The following is a 16,314-nucleotide window of genomic DNA, read 5'->3' on the forward strand; positions in this document are numbered from 1 at the left end:
CAAGATCCTGCTTCACTTCAATGGAGGCTTTTGCACCACTGGTAATATGTACTAGCTTGGTGGTCTGAAATGCAAACGGATTTATTATTGCTGTTACAAGTCTTTCATGGCTTCCCTCATTTCCTCATCAGCCTTTCATGCCTTTTCACGCATCTCATAACTTGCTGCATCCGAATCACCAGGCACTAGCATCTTCTTCGTGTCTGTATATACAGCTGTTTGTTCTGGGTGAGATAAAGTCCAGCATTGAGAGGCCGATGATTCCTGGTAAACCCTATGATTACACCGTGAGACATTGAGTCTCTTTTAGCTGTTTGCTCAATAGATTGATCACAAGCGATAGAGCTGAATGGACAGTGATGTCATGATTAATAAGTAAAGTACCCCTTCTTCATAAGAGCCTCATACATCTTGTTACGCTATACTTTAAGATTAGTCATCTCTGCATAGTACAGCATGCCATATCTAGCGTAGTTTGTGTGGTCCTATGCAAAAAACCAAGGAAGAATCATACATGTAATTTATCTATAAATTTATGTCCAAATTGTAGGCTATAACACGTCATGTAAACTGCAAAGAGTTAGTTTTGCTGCTCACAAAATGTGCAGACAAAAATGAAAATATTTTTTTCTTTTTTGCCCACCAAAGTACCATCATCATGGAGAAATCATCATGAATTTGTAAAGTTATAAATATCTAATCTCACCTCTTCTGCTGTATCACATTCTTTCTGTCTCTTCTCGTGTCTTTTCTCAGCTCTTTCCATAATGAGGTTGTTACAATATTTTTTATAACAGGCATAATGACAACAAGTCTGAACTCTCATCGAAGTTCTCAATGCATAGCACTTTTTGAGCAATTTCACATTGAACGCTCTCTTCTTCTAATATCAACCATTTGTTTGAATACTGTTTGGCTGTCTCATATTGAAGTTTAGTCACTCTGACTAGGGTTTCATTTACAGACTAATGGCCACTAATCAAGACAGTGAAACAAGCTGCATCCTTGGCATGGGTTAAGGAATGCTGAGAATTGACTCACTTAATCTCAAATAAAAGAATTTATTAATTTTTGAGATTATAAAATAGTTTTCTTTGTCTGATATGTAAGGTTTTCCAACCAAACTTGGAGTTGCCCCCTCCCATTTCGAAAGCGCTCTCTAGCTCAAAAATGTGCAAACACATAGGTGTAGAAACATTATAATTGAATTCAGCATACATTTCTGACTATAAAACATCTTAGTTTGAGTAGCTCACCCTCCGAAGGAAAAGGCTGAAAGATAAGTTTATGCTCCTGCTCTACTAGAATAGCTATTATTGGCCAATCTAGGTTTATATATCTATGGTTTCAGCGGAGCACAAGTGAGTTGGTTTCAGCAGGTCGTATTTTAGGAGGCGTTTGGTACGGCGCACTTAGTTATTTAGTTTCAACGGAGCGCAAGTGAGTTGTTTCAAGGGCGTATTATAGACACGCCAAAAGAGAGAGTTGTCTCCACTCTACTCAGACGAGTTTTCTTCATAATCAAGTGGGCAATCAGAGATCACCGATTTACTCGATTGTAAAAAATGAGAAGCCAATGATTTAACTGGAAAAATGGGAGCAAAATCTTTCAATGTTGTGTTTAAAATAGAGCAGCAAACAGCATCTCAGATTGTGCAGATGAAGTTAGTCCTGATAAAGGCTGAATAAAATATGGCACCTACGTATGGCGTCATTGGATAAAGACGAGAGAGTAGCGCGAAGCCGAAGGTTTACGAGAGGACAACTGCAAAACATCCAATGATACGGTACAATGTACGTCTTGAAATCGTAGATTTCCAAGTGGGTATTTTATTATAAAAGCCGAAGGCGTTAGAGAATATGAAAAATTACAGTGTGTTATTTTTGCAATTACTTCTGAATATCAAATTATTCTAACAAACCCATCAGTTTTCATATTCGAAAGCTAGTACAAAATGCGTTGCAAAAACATTTATCGCGGTTATAACTTGGAAGTTTTTTAGGCTATCTCAGAACCCTGGCCAAGTTTTGTAGAGCAACGTAAAACTTGGATCGAAGGCTATAAACATTGTACGTGAAAGTCAACATTTAATATCCTCTCACAATAATTGCATAGTCCAAAAATATAACTGCACACAAAATTAATTAAACGCTTTATTATTTAACGATATTTGAAGTTAACATGTAACTAAAAATAGTACTTTCAATTGTAATATTGAGGAGATACTGGCGGACTTGAGGAGAGTAAAATACCAGCCGTTCGAACACTGTTAACGGCGACGGTGATGTGGCACGCTTCTAAAATGTCAAATTCTATAATGTTATCGAAACTTATTTTTTTGTTATGTAGCTTGTCTAGTGTTTCATCTCTGTATTTTCACATACAAGAAACGGAAAAGAAATGTTTTATTGAGGAGATTCCTGAACAAACAATGGTTACAGGTGATTAACTCTTACTTGTTCACTCACGCTAACGTAAGAATCACGCTTAGTAAATAATAGTATTGCTGCGTAAAACTTCAGATTTTGCCTAAATCAACAAGTTCAAAATGATCTGAAGGAGTCTGGATCATTATGCCAATTACCTGTAATGTGCATTCCATCACACGGCTCTTTAATGACTAACGATAAGCCTGCAATTGCACGAATTCTTTTTATTGACAAAAATAGAAAAGGACCATTCGACACCCTTGAAAATATGGTTAGCTTGGTCGATTTAGAGGTATTATTAAAAGACTTTTTTTTGGAAATTAAATATTTAAAAATAGACTCAATGTTTGCTTTAGCTTTTAATTGTTAATCTCTGCAACGAGTCAACTGCCGAAGTGGCAGTTATCAAGGTCGAAGGTTTTAGGTCCTCAGCGTTTAGGAAGACAGCGTGTGGATGTGACTTCATGGGCCAAACGTGCCCGTCCATCCTTTTTTCTTTAAAAATGGATATTTTTCAATTATGCACGTGCTGGTTATATATCGACCAATGAAGTTACATGTTCAAAGTTGTTGAATGATCTTTTTAATTATTCAAAATTGTTGGTAGCATTAATTGTTGAGTTTAGGCGCATGCATAACATAAAACTGATGTATACAAGGAACATAATTTTTTTTATAAATGCTTCATACCAGAATATTGGCAAGAATAACATTTGACCTGTCTCGACTGAATCAACTGTATCAAGACTTGTAATTAAATATTTTGAAATTTTGTGCCTGTTAGGGGCAGAAGGTTTCACTGATAATTTGATGTCTTCGTTTGCTTTTTAGCTTAAAAACAAATCAAAAAGGAATATATTACGGTTAAGATCAAAATTACATTTTGAGCAATATGAATTGAAAGTTCGCACTGTTGATTGATATGCATTTCTCTTACTTAACATGTACATGTTTCGCTTCATAGCAATGACTCTCCTATATCACTTCATGTAGTTAAATTGGCTCATTGGCTAGGGAAGATGTAAAAATTCTTCTAGTGTGTGTAACCTTTGTACCAGACTTATTTCAAATGTGTTATAGAAGTTTGAATTCATGATAAATTTGTTATGGCTATGGCTACATCATATAGGCTATATAATAAGTTTATTATACATAAATTTGTTTAGGTTACCTCACTTTGATGCTCATTAGATGTTATAATCAGCCAAAACTAAAATGCCATTATAACTTTTGTGGCCAATTAGCAAATGGATCTTTGAACTTTTTTATCCATTTAAGAAAACAAAATATTGTGAAGCTTTTTGTTTATTTATGTGTTGAAGTATAATGGATGGATCAAATTGCTTGGGACACAGTAAACTTTTTTCCCAGAACGAAATTCACAGTTTTTTACGATAGGTATTGTTAATGAGCAAGATCAAATGCTTGAGAGGAGTGCTATTTTAAAGGCTCTGTTGTCATTCATTACATTGCCATTTGCCGAAGCACTCCAAATCAATGGCGTCTCTGTTCAATAGAAAGCGTGTAAATAGTGATGCAATACTACAGTGTTTTGCAGCTTTCGCAGTGCCATAAAGAAATACATATCGGGAAGTTAGGCCTGCTTAGCTTTGAAAAGAATATGTGCCTACTAGTACATTGAACTTCAAGCAAGTGTTTTATTATTTTGATCGAGTTGTTAAACACAGCAATGTCAACTGCAATTATGATTACGCAGTATTCCTATTTTAAATTTTGCCATGACAAATACTTGTAAATATGCATCTGGTCAGGTCTTCCCAGCAGTAGCAGATAGTTTGATGGATGTAGCTTATTTTTACAACAAACAAATATCTAGTTGGATTTTACTGACAATGAGTACTTAACTGGACCTATTTGTAGATTGTTTCAATACACCATGGGTTAGGTCTGCGCATACATACATGTCTTTTGCTTCAAGTGATGACGTTACAGTTTGCTTTAGCATTTGTACATGCTGAACTTGAACACTATATAGCTCAAAAGTTACCATTGTATTGTTATGATCAATTAGGTTTTTAGTTGTTACGGCACTTACTTTGTTTTTACCGCATGTCCAAGTGGCTAGTATATTATCAATGGTTGAGAATGGCTTACAATTAACTCTCAGCCTTTATACATGTCTAACAATTTTTTTAGGTAATTACAAGGTGGAGATGTTTGATGAACAAAAAAATGCATTTGTGCCTACTTTGGTTGGACTCGGAATGTTAGTGCAGGTGCAAGACCCTGATGACCAAGAACTTCTATCAAGGGTAATGTACTAGACTGGTCTCTCCCGGTGTACAATATTTCTGTGTCTTCTCTGTAGCAAGGTATAAAATCCAGGAGTGGCAGGAGGAAAAGAATGCATTCTATGACCAGCCTGCTTGGAGTTTCGGCATGCATGTGCAAGTTAATGACCCTCTTGGAAAGATACAGCTATCTAGGGTATCAGCAAACTTGTTGGCAGCTGTGTCTTGATTTGATGACACTCGTCTTAAAAATTCAACAAAAAATGTCTGTCTGCTCTTTGTGAGTGTTGTCTAAGCAGATTCTATGCTTCGTCGTCTACATGTTAGATTGCTGGAAACAGAGTTTATTTTTTCAAAGTTCTATTTATATATTGGCGGACATAGCATTAAATAAAGAAAACTTCATCGACCATTTTTCCATTCAACAAATTTTCATTCTATGATAAGCTGGTAAGCTTTTTCAATCTTCCAAGTTAGGATTTTGAGTAGACTTGAAGTTCTGCGGAAGAGCTTCAAAAATGTGTCCAAAACTAAAATGCACGGAAAATATGAGAATCTGTTGAAAGTGCTTTAGAAGCGGTTTTTGTTGGGCTTGCTCTTAATAAAAACCATTTATACATGTATATACACAGGTATTATCCTAATAGATTTATACTGTGGTTGTAGATCTAACAATAGCATTAGACCTTATGTCAGTTTCTAGATGTGCAAAGTCTCATTTCTCCTCACTGTCCCAACCACAAAACTGGTAGGAGTATTAAACTCACTGGCATCATTAATATTATAACTAGTAGTTATAGTAGCCCTATTAAAGTTACTAGAGAAACTTTCGGTAACTATTTTCGGTAAACTTTCGGTAAACTATTTTGCGGTTACTGTTTGAAGAATGCCATTACTTGCAAAAAATATTAGGTGCTACTGTTTTATTTCCCTATGACTTCCCTGTTTTATGGTTTTTCCATCCCCTTCATGCAGCATTTCTTTCGTCATACGACATCAACCAAAATGTCTTCTGAATTGCCAATTTGGCGGTCCGTGCGCTGAATATGTCGGAATAATGAATATGCTGATATGTTATTTGCTGGAGTCTCTTCGGCAACACCTGAAAGAGATACAATGCTCGCTCTCTCTTAGTTCAGCATTATTCATTATAAGTTATAGTAAAAACAAAACCGGAAGCAGGTAATAAAGATTAAGATGATGACAAAATTAAAGTTTAGTTAAGTAAAATACATACAAAAACTTAGCTTCAAGTGTGTGTTTAGTAAGCTAACTTCATTTAAGTTGAATTCAGAGTTTATGTTATATGTCCATCTCGAAGGTAAGAGCTCCATACGATCCGTACTTGTCCATAGCAATTTTACATACGTATTATTTTGTTAGGCCAAACAATACACATGTATTATATATCTGACTCCAATATTAGTTTGTTATTAAGTAAGCTCGGCCACCGAAAGCCTCATCGACAATAAACTTAAATTGTTTGGTTATGTCCTAATCTCAGTCGCCAGCTGGTGAGTCGATTTTTCCATGACTGGATAAAGGCTGCACAACAACTAGCGAGAGAGGCACAGATTCAACCATGTACTTACTTAATCATGCGCTTTGCTTGCACTTTTGAGAAAACCGTTTAGGCTGAAAACCGTTCTCTAGCTGAGAGCGAGATTTAGGCTTTTGAAAGTATAAATTATATTGTCTATAGCCTGAGAGCATATAGTCTATAGCCTGAGATAAACTTGTAGATGTACGCCGCTGAGGGTAGGTTCACATTCACATCACACACTCCCGGTGAACATCAGATCTGTCTGCATTCAAACTCTACAGCTTGGTTTGGTGGTGGAAAGCTGGTGAGTGTCGATTATGCATGATTTATAGAACGTTTGCAGCTGGTGACAGAGGCACTCTGTGAAACCCTTCATATGATTTGCAGAGGGTGCACTTAGACATACAGGTCGGAGACCATGCCATTGATTATCAGGATATTGCTAATAAAGAAAAGCTGACAGAGCTTCAACTTCGAGTAAGGCAGCTCCTCGATCAGGTTGACCAAATACAAAAAGAGCAGAATTACCAGCGGGTATGTTTGTGATTATACTGTTCCCACTCACTCTGCGTTTCTCTTTGCTTTCCAGCTTTGGCTACACATAGCAACAGGTCTGATGCAGACACTCATCTGTTTACCGCCTGCTTTCAATGGCCACCAATTCTTTCTACTCTTCTTGCATTGCTCATGTTTTAACCTTACTAGAATTGATGAGATTGTCATTGAGGCAATGTTATTTGCATGTGGCACGGAGAGACCAAAATTTGTTACAATTGTCTTTGAGCTTGCACCTTATTGGACCATTTTACAACACATGCAGGTATCTTTAAAATTGCTAATTTGTGCAAAATATTAAAAAAAATATCAGTACAATTCACCACTCAGTGTTGCAGTTTAGGTTGAGTTTGATAACTTCGATTTGGTTATATCCTAATAAGTTCATTCTAAAAAGTTGTTCTGTCGTATTCAAGTGGATTGCCAGTATTTCGGTAAAAAATATTTGACTTGGCTTTCCTTTTTATGGTGCTCTTTGTGCGTCATTAGCTGTTAGTACAGTTACCAGTTCAATATACAGTCAAACATGGATAACTCGCCCTCGGATAGCTCGAACACATGGTTAACTCAAATGGTTTTTTGGTCTGCTCTCACGTAATGATAAATTGCTTTAGATAACTCGACCTCAACTCTGTTAACTCGAACAGTTTTCTGCCCAAAGGCTACCGAAACGGTTGTTATCGCTTTAGAAAATCGCTTTATTCCAAGCCATAGAGGTAAACCTCAATTTTTCGTAGTTCATAGGCTTCGTTATTACCATCATCGGCAAAATATTTTTGTCAACGACTTTTCTAAAGGTTTGGTGAAATTTGATTTTTACCAAACATTTGCTTAGCGATGGCCCCTTGGAAGCAAGGACAAGTGAGGTAACCTTCGCATAAATTTCAAGAAAAATTGGCAAAATTGATCTTGGTTAAAAAACTCAGAGAAAAAATATCTCTTTTCTTCTGAGCATTTCAACAGCGATCAAGTTTTGCCGATTTTAATATAAAAACGTCCCGGCAATAATATCACCTCAAACAACAAACCAATCTCAAGTGATAAAAAAATCTATACTTTTTGATAAATATTCTTTAAACTTTACATTGGAAGCATTTAATTTAAAACAAGCCATTTATGCTTTTAATTTCTATTATAGTTTGTATATGTACATATATCTACTAATAAATACATGGACTTGTGACAGTGCTCTGATGACTTGAATGCTCTGATAACTCGAACACTTTTGCTCGGTCCCGTGAAGTTTGATTTATCCATGTTTGACTGTACAGTGCACCCTCGAGATACGATGTTAATCCGTTCCAAGGCTGGCATCGTATAGCGGAAAAATCGTATGTCGGGATATAGAAACCATTGTAATTAAACAATGACAGAAAAAGAAGGTAAAAATCGTCCAAAATTTTATAAAAATGCTGTACATATTGAATATTAGTAACAAAATAGTATGTTAATTTTAGTAACTATAGTTCTCTACAGTTGCTGCATTGTGTTAAGTGCACCTAGTGATTATAATCTGCAATACTGTAAAATTGTAATCTGTGTACCAAATGCAGATTGTACGGTAACAAGTTCTTACCTTCAAAAGGTACGCATAACATAAACGTTGAATTCACTTCAAATCAGTTTAGCTTGCCCAACTCACCCTTAAAACCCAGTTTTAGTATGTATTTTGAACTATTTTAATGAATTTCAACAGTTATCACGAAATTTTATCCTTCATAAGTTTCTGTCTTCACTTTCATTATAAAATTTAGCGTGTCTGGTTGAAACCTTTTTCAACCAGAATTCAATAAGACCGAGCGATGCAGTTATCGAAAGCGACCTCTCACACACCTGACCATTTAATGGCTACCGAAAAGAAAAATGAAATTTTATTTACTATACAGGATGTACATACCTTTGGAGTAACGTGACTTTAGCTGGTATATTGTAGCGAATAAAGCAGAGAGGAGGCAAATGGGTATCAATGCTAATTATGTTGCTGTACACTTGAAGATTAATTTAATACGTAATAAAATGGAATTTTTAGCAGGCTAAAGAAGGTTGTTTAGTCCTGTCCAATTTTTCTTCTGGGTTAAAAGAAAGAAATTGCTGGTGCAATGAAGAAAACTGTTAGCTAGCTAAAACTTGTAGAAGGATACAGAGAAGGTGCTACAGTAGTTTTTCTTGTATGGAATGTGCACAAGAATCAATGTAACCATACGTAAAAAGTTTGTACATATTTATACCCTAGAGGAAAGGGCTTTAACAAGTTTCAGGAAGTAATGTAAATGCGTCAACTATTTTGAGTAGCTAGTTATATGAGTTACATACATACGGTGAATTGTATTCACGTAGGAGATAACAAGCCCGCCTGCAAAGACATGGTTAAACAAGAAAATAAAACAAAATCAAAAGGAAACAAATCAAATATGAAAAACAATCTACACAAGAGATAAATAATATATATTATACATGCATTGTTTTAATGTACCAGTCCACATCAGCAAATTAAACACTTGAAATATTTCTGCCCAATGTGGGGTTTTCTGTATCTTCTACTTCCTCGCCTTTACTAAATGGTTGCTCCTTTTGAATGCTGATCGTGTGCATGACCTAGCTCCTTCAAATCTTCAGTCGGAAGCTCTTTCTTGTGCTTGCTTTAATGGAGTTCTTGTTTTAATAATAATTGCAAATGCTAATTGGTTGCGATCATATTCCTTGACAATGTTAATAATACGGGTGCTTTCTTATTTACGACATCCAACTTTGTTGACATAGAAATCATTTTTCCTTCGTTTTGTAACGTTTGTATCGGTCTCAGATTCCATAGCTAACGAATTAAATGTAGATATTTATAGTTATATACGTATGCTGACTTAAAAGTTTATAGTAAAAGATATGATAATAACGCTACAAATGAATACAGTGAAACTCGGATAACTCAAACTTCAAGGGACCGAGCAAAAGTGTTCGAATTATCAGAGCGTTCAAGTTATCAGAGCACTGTCACAAGTCCATGTATTTACTTATTTATTAGTAGATACATGTACATATACAAACTATAATATAAATCAAAAGCACAAATGACTTGTTTCAAATTTAATGCTTCTAATGTAAAGCTTAAAACGTTTTTATCAAAAAGTATAGAGATTTTTCTATCACTTGAGATTGGTTTGTTGTTTGAGGTGATATTATTGCCAGGACGTTTTTTAGATCGACATTGGCAAAACTTGATCGTTGCTGAAATGCTCAAAAGAAAAGATATCTTTTTCTTTTGAGCGTTTTACCCGCGATCAATTTTGCTGTTTTTCTTTGAAGTTTATGCAAAGATTACCCTACTTTACCCCCACTTTACCTGGGATTCGTTAAGAGCAACACTCCGAGGCAGTTCAATTAAAAGTTTTACGAGGTTTTACGGTACATTGTATATCACTCACGCTTTTTGAATGGATACTTATTGAATGTACACACGTATTCTGTGTTTAGGTCAAACGATGAATAGTTTTTTTTAGCTAAGACAACGTATACGTTTAATTACTTACAATTTTTAAGACGTTTTAAACATTCAACATTCCGACGTTGATTCAACACGGAATCAACGTCGGAAAACTATTGATCACGGGCTAGCCGGGTCACGCACTCAAGGATTTTCGCCACGCAAATACAAAACAAAAACAACATGCTGTTTTTGTTTTGTATGTGCGTGGCGAAAATCCTTGCGCGCGTGACCCGGCTAGCCCGTGCTATTCATCATATAGCAGAATAAATCAAATTTCACCAAACCTTTAGAAAAGTCGTTGACAAAAATATTTTGCCGATGGAGGTAATAACGACGTTTATGAATTACGAAAAGTTGAGGTTTACCTCTATAGCTTGGAATAAAGTGATTTTCTAAAGCGATAGCAACCGTTTCGGTAGCCGTTGGGCAAAAAACAGTTCGTTATAACAGTGTTGAGTTCGAGTTATATAGAGCCATTTATCATTGCTTGGGAACGGACCAAGCAAATCCAGTCGAGTTAACCATGTGTTCGCTATATCCGAGGGCGAGTTATCCATGTTTCACTGTATTTGCTCTCGCTTGTGTATTTTACACGAAATTTTCCATGCTGACATGAGAGAAGTCGATCATCGTGTCTCTTTTAAACGTTCTGAAAATGTTTTCGGCAAACTATATTTCGTTCTTTTTTATTTCGACGTGCGTTATGAGCACACCGACCGCCAAATTTTAACTCGGGCGAAACCTTTCTCAAAATCGTATGGTGAAATAAAATTCGTATAGCGAGGTGAAGATATCACAATGTTTGACTTCGTAAGGTGAAAAATTCGTATATCAGGGTAATCATATCTTGAGGGTGCACTGTATATACCCTACAGGATGAAAATATTCGTTGTTCATAAAAATTCGCGATTTCGCGAACAGTCAATCCCACGAATTATTAAATTCCGTGAATAATTAGTTCTATTTTTAATCACAAGAAAAAATAACTACTGCATCAAATTGAAAACTAGTCGCTAGCCTAGTTTTTAATATAAATACTAAACGTAATTGAGTTCCAAAACATTTTTAAAGTCATTGCCTGAGCTTTGAACTAACATCATTGCCAATGCGTCACATTTATTTACAAAATTATTCTAGGTTGCCACAAGATATGCAGAATGGCGTCATCGCGAGAATAGCCGCTAGGCAGAAGTACTAAACGTAGCCGAGTTCCAAAACTTCTTTAAAATCATTGCCAGGCTTCGAGCTTTATTGCCATTGCGTCTAACTTTATAAAATTATTCAAGGTTTTCACAAGTTATTCGGCATGGCTTCAGCATCGCAAAAAAGCTCTCCTAGTCTTTTTACATTAAAATCAACTCCATCAATTTCTAATACCGAAGTCGAGGACGATTGTGATTCTGATCTGGACATTATGGTATGTATTTTGATTTGCAGTGCAGATACGTTTTTTCATAATCAACTGCATTAGTTAATTCTTTTGTTTAAAAACTGATCGCTTTCATTAAATACTTCAGCTATTGCTTTTGTACTTCCTTAACACTCGTTAATATTTTTTCTTTTTTGTGTTTACTGCAGATTGAGAATGAAACAACCTACTCCGATTACGAAAACTAGAGACCAGTAGTAATATTCATCGAGGCAGGAATATTGGCAGAGAAGCAACCAGTCAACCTAGACCCCTTCATCGACTACAACTCCTTGATATCGCTGCAGCAAACATGATTAAATTATATATTTTATTTCATGTATAGATATTATAATTTATTACAAACTTTAGTGTACAAATAAAATATTTCAAATACAAATAAAATTTTACAAATGATGAATGGAGTAAATATAAACAGTTTAGTCCATATGGCCGTTGTCTAGCAATAAAATTAAACTGGTACTCTTGATATGTGAATACTAGCGTGTAATGGTGCTTTCTGACTAGTTATTTGGGTAATAGCAGCTCTGTCGCTGTCACTGTCTTGGGTAGATGTTGAAGGCTATTCTCTCGCTACTACATGGCTGGTAAGGAAGATATCATCAGAACTCTCCTCGTGGCTTACTATTGCAAAGTTCTGCCGGTTGGCCAAAGATTTGTGCTCGTAAAGGCGTTTTTGTTCCTTTTCTAAAAACAGATATATTCTTCTCGTAAGTAGCTGCGGTCACTTCAACCTCAATTTCCAGACCTCCCTGAATGATTGGTGATCTTCTAAAAATGGCATCTACCACCCTTGCAATCATTGTTCTTCGGTGTATGATGAAAAATCTCTCTCTCACACTAAAACAAATAATGAAGCGGTAAGGATGGAAAAAATAAGTACTGCGTTTTACCGAAGAACCAAAGTAAAATTCAACTAATTTAGTAAATGTGAAAAACTCATCACTTACCACAAGTTGTTGGCTTATCAAAGGCCTCCAAAGCGATGAATATTCGTGATAACCTCTGGACGCAGCAAAAATTGTTTACTGTAGCTTAGCATGATTGCCTTGCAGTTGTATGCTAAATATAATCCGGAACACGCGGTGTGCGCATGCGTAGGAATAACTCTATTACTAGCCGCAATATAGTTAACTTTTCCTAGAGAGTGGCAGTTTTCAGCCGCGAATAAATTCATTCGCGAATATGCATGAAAAGACAATTTTCGCGAATTATAACTCCGCGAATAAATTCATCCTGTAGGGTATAAAGTGTGTAGTACAGTTATATAGTGTGTAGTACAGCTATATAGTGTGTAGTACAGCTATATAGTGTGTAGTACAGCTATATAGTGTGTAGTACAGCTATTTAGTGTGTAGTACAGCTATATAGTGTGTAGTACAGCTATATAGTGTGTAGTACAGCTATATAGTGTGTAGTACAGCTATATAGTGTGTAGTACAGTTACATGTTCAATGTATATAGTGTGAACTTTGGTCATGTTCAATCATTTGTCTAATCCTATCGTTATATTGCCTGCAAAAACATCATATTCAGATCATATCAGCGATAGTATCATTATGAAGCAATCCGGAATGTGCTTGGTTTTCTAGCAAGCTAATGACTTTGATTTTTAAGATCTATCTATTAGTTGATAGACGTTTGTAGTCATCTCACGAAATATTATGTTAAAATCATGATAGATGGATGACTCTAATTGCAGCTTCGTGAGGAGCGATTCAGACAGACAAGTGAGAGCACCAACCAACGAGTGCTCTACTGGGCTCTGGCACAGACCTGTGTCCTTCTCCTTACGGGCTTCTGGCAGATGAGACATCTCAAGGGATTCTTTGAGGCAAAGAAGCTAGTGTAACTTCAAATCTCCTTAAATTTGTGTCATACACTAGCAACATGTCTCTTAGCAACATCTTTCCATTTTTCTCTGTTTAAATAAATTATTTTAACTAACTAATTATTGTTCTTATTAAAAAGTCTCATCAAGTTGTATCGATTCTGTTAATGTTACGCTGATAGAAGTGAGTGTAATTCCAACACCTTGTCCCAGAGTGTTTGATTGATGCGATAAAAAGAGATTTGCTCCAATGATCTGTATATACCACAATCACAAACTTGAATAAAACCACATGTCAACTGTAGCAAGTATGAGCATTGATCATTAAATTTTTCAATAGTGATCATACTCAATTGCTAAGTCGACTTGAGAAAAGTTCAATTATGGTTGCCATTTAATGCACTTTTTTTATAATATGCCATGTAATCATTGGACATAATTAAATCATGGAGATGAATGGCGTAAGATAGGTGTTGAAAGAAGTATTATTGTTATTACAGAAGAGCAGAAACTATCTCTATAACCCCTTACTGTCGCATTCCAAGCATACATGAGCATTTCAGTTAGTGAGCGGAATGTATTGTCTGATTGAACCATAGATATATATACCTATATATATATATATATAGATTGAATATAGGTATATATATCTATGGATTGAACTGAATCTGCATGCGTGCATCTGTGTACGCAAGAACATCAAGATGTAATCTATTTATCTATTTTTTAAGTTGGCCGATCATCGCTATTAGAGTACCAGGTCTAGTCCCTTGTGATGTTGTACTACACTAATTGTAAAAGCAGAAAATGATAAAAGATGAAAATATTGAAACAAAAAGATCTCAAATAAGACTTGACATAAATCTGAACTAAATACATACTTCAGTTCTTGATGACTACGCAGACCTGCCAACTTAAGAGTGGGGCAATGCGTGAGATTTGGTTTTGGGGCAATTGATGTATCAATGATAGTATATATAAAATTGTGGAAATTGGGGCAAAAATCTCACGCATTTCCATGTTTTCTTTGGGGTGATTGCGTGAGTCTCACGCCCAATGCGTGAGAGTTGCGGTAGATACGAAAAGCCGAACGCGCTGAATGACTGAACAGACCGAACATCTTTTTGGGAGTTGCCCTCCCTCAACTATTATCTATAAATCAATTATTATTTATTATAAATAATATTGATTGCATGTTTTATATAATTATAATAAATATTACTATATATAGAAAAAAATATATTTATTTCCAATTGAATAAAGAAACAATTTTGGCTAGTTATTTAGCTACTGGTTCACCAATGGTTAACGATACTACTGAACAAATAAAACCTTTTGCTTCTACTAGGCATTTCCCTTTTATCTGTCAAAGGTAAGGCAAGTACTGATTGGACAATAGTGACAGCAAAAATACTTCAATTGAATATGTCATATTTTTATTCACAGCGTGCTTCACTGGCGCGAAAATAAACAACAGCCTCTAAAATGTTTCTACGGAATTCATTGAGCTCTTTATTTATAGAAGTTTGAGTTACGCACCCTTATCCTTAAATAGTCACACGAGAGGGCAACTCCCAAAATATTCGGTCTGTTCGGTCATTCAGTGCGTTCGGCTTTTCGTATCTACCGGTGAGAGTTGGCAGGTATATGACTACGTGAGAGCATTTGAATCTAGCGGAATAGCTATAGCCGCGAAACAACTGATTTTGTAACCTTTTGGCTATCAAAGTTTATATATGCAATGCCTGGGCAACGGCGTAGCAAAGCGAAGAAGCATGTGATCGCATTACACGTACATGTATAATCCCACTAGTTGATGACTTGGCTTTGCAGTGATTAAGAAAATACTTATACTAGCAAAAGCAAGTAGTGTATTGGATTGATATGTAGAAATATTTGTGAGCTGGAGACCAAAGGGCCTCAATTCTCCCTGGACGCAGCTAGACAACGCATGTAAATCACAAAGCTCTTTCTGAAAGTGTGTGTGTCCCCAATAATATACAGCCCCCCTATGGGGGGGGGGCAGTGGATTAGCTTCCCATCACACCAATGTAGTACAACCCCAGTATGATTATCTACCTTATCGATGAGTAACTGATTGCATTAACTCACTCACTTAACACTATCTATTCAGTGCCTTTGCAAGTCATGGTAGGTATTGAATTGCTTTAACTAATAAGCATATAATAGAGTAATAAACTATAACAATCATTTCTTTAATATGAGCAGTAATTACTATCTTAACTGAAAATTCATGATCATTGTTTAACCATCCCCATGGCTGATGTTATTGATCTAGTCAATCACTACGATTGACTAGCACAAAAAGGGGCGTGGCATAAACGCTCCTCGTTGGCACAGGAAACGTTCGTATTGTTGAAGACGTCATCACTTTAGGGGGAGATAACTCTATGGCAAGGACAACGAGCGCTCAAGATAACCCAGTACCTACACGAGGGAAATATTTGTTGACGTTTGAAAAAAATGCAACTGTAACACCACTAATGCGAAATCTTTGTAAATAAGGTGACCTCGGAATCGTGCAAGCCTTTTGTCAGTCGCACAAGATGAAACCGAAGATGGCTGAACAGTGCCACAAAACGAAGGACTTCCACCACCGCTAGTCAATTTGCAAACACACACAACCAATGATGCGCAACTTGCATCTGGCACTTGAAAATTTATCACTGATTCAAGTACACAAAAATATGTAGATAAAGTACTGCCGGAGGCACAACTGAAGAGACAAGATTTGTGGTACAAAATGGTTTTTACACATTATAAAACACAGCA

The 16,314-nt window shown here is 36.0% G+C and overlaps 1 protein-coding gene across 1 annotated transcript; it reads left to right on the plus strand.

Annotated features, from left to right (window-relative positions):
- The first annotated feature begins 2,245 nt into the window (after window positions 1-2,245).
- LOC137395994 (transmembrane emp24 domain-containing protein eca-like) lies at window positions 2,246-13,642 on the plus strand. Its single transcript, XM_068082272.1, has 5 exons — window positions 2,246-2,442; window positions 4,588-4,703; window positions 6,425-6,529; window positions 6,613-6,759; window positions 13,393-13,642. Exons 1-5 carry the CDS (start codon window positions 2,286-2,288, stop codon window positions 13,540-13,542), a joined length of 675 nt encoding a protein of 224 aa, XP_067938373.1. The 5' UTR covers window positions 2,246-2,285; the 3' UTR covers window positions 13,543-13,642.
- The last annotated feature ends 2,672 nt before the right edge of the window (window positions 13,643-16,314 follow it).

Source organism: Watersipora subatra, chromosome 1 (genome assembly GCF_963576615.1).
Source record: "Watersipora subatra chromosome 1, tzWatSuba1.1, whole genome shotgun sequence".
NCBI classification, from domain to species: Eukaryota; Metazoa; Bryozoa; class Gymnolaemata; order Cheilostomatida; family Watersiporidae; genus Watersipora; species Watersipora subatra.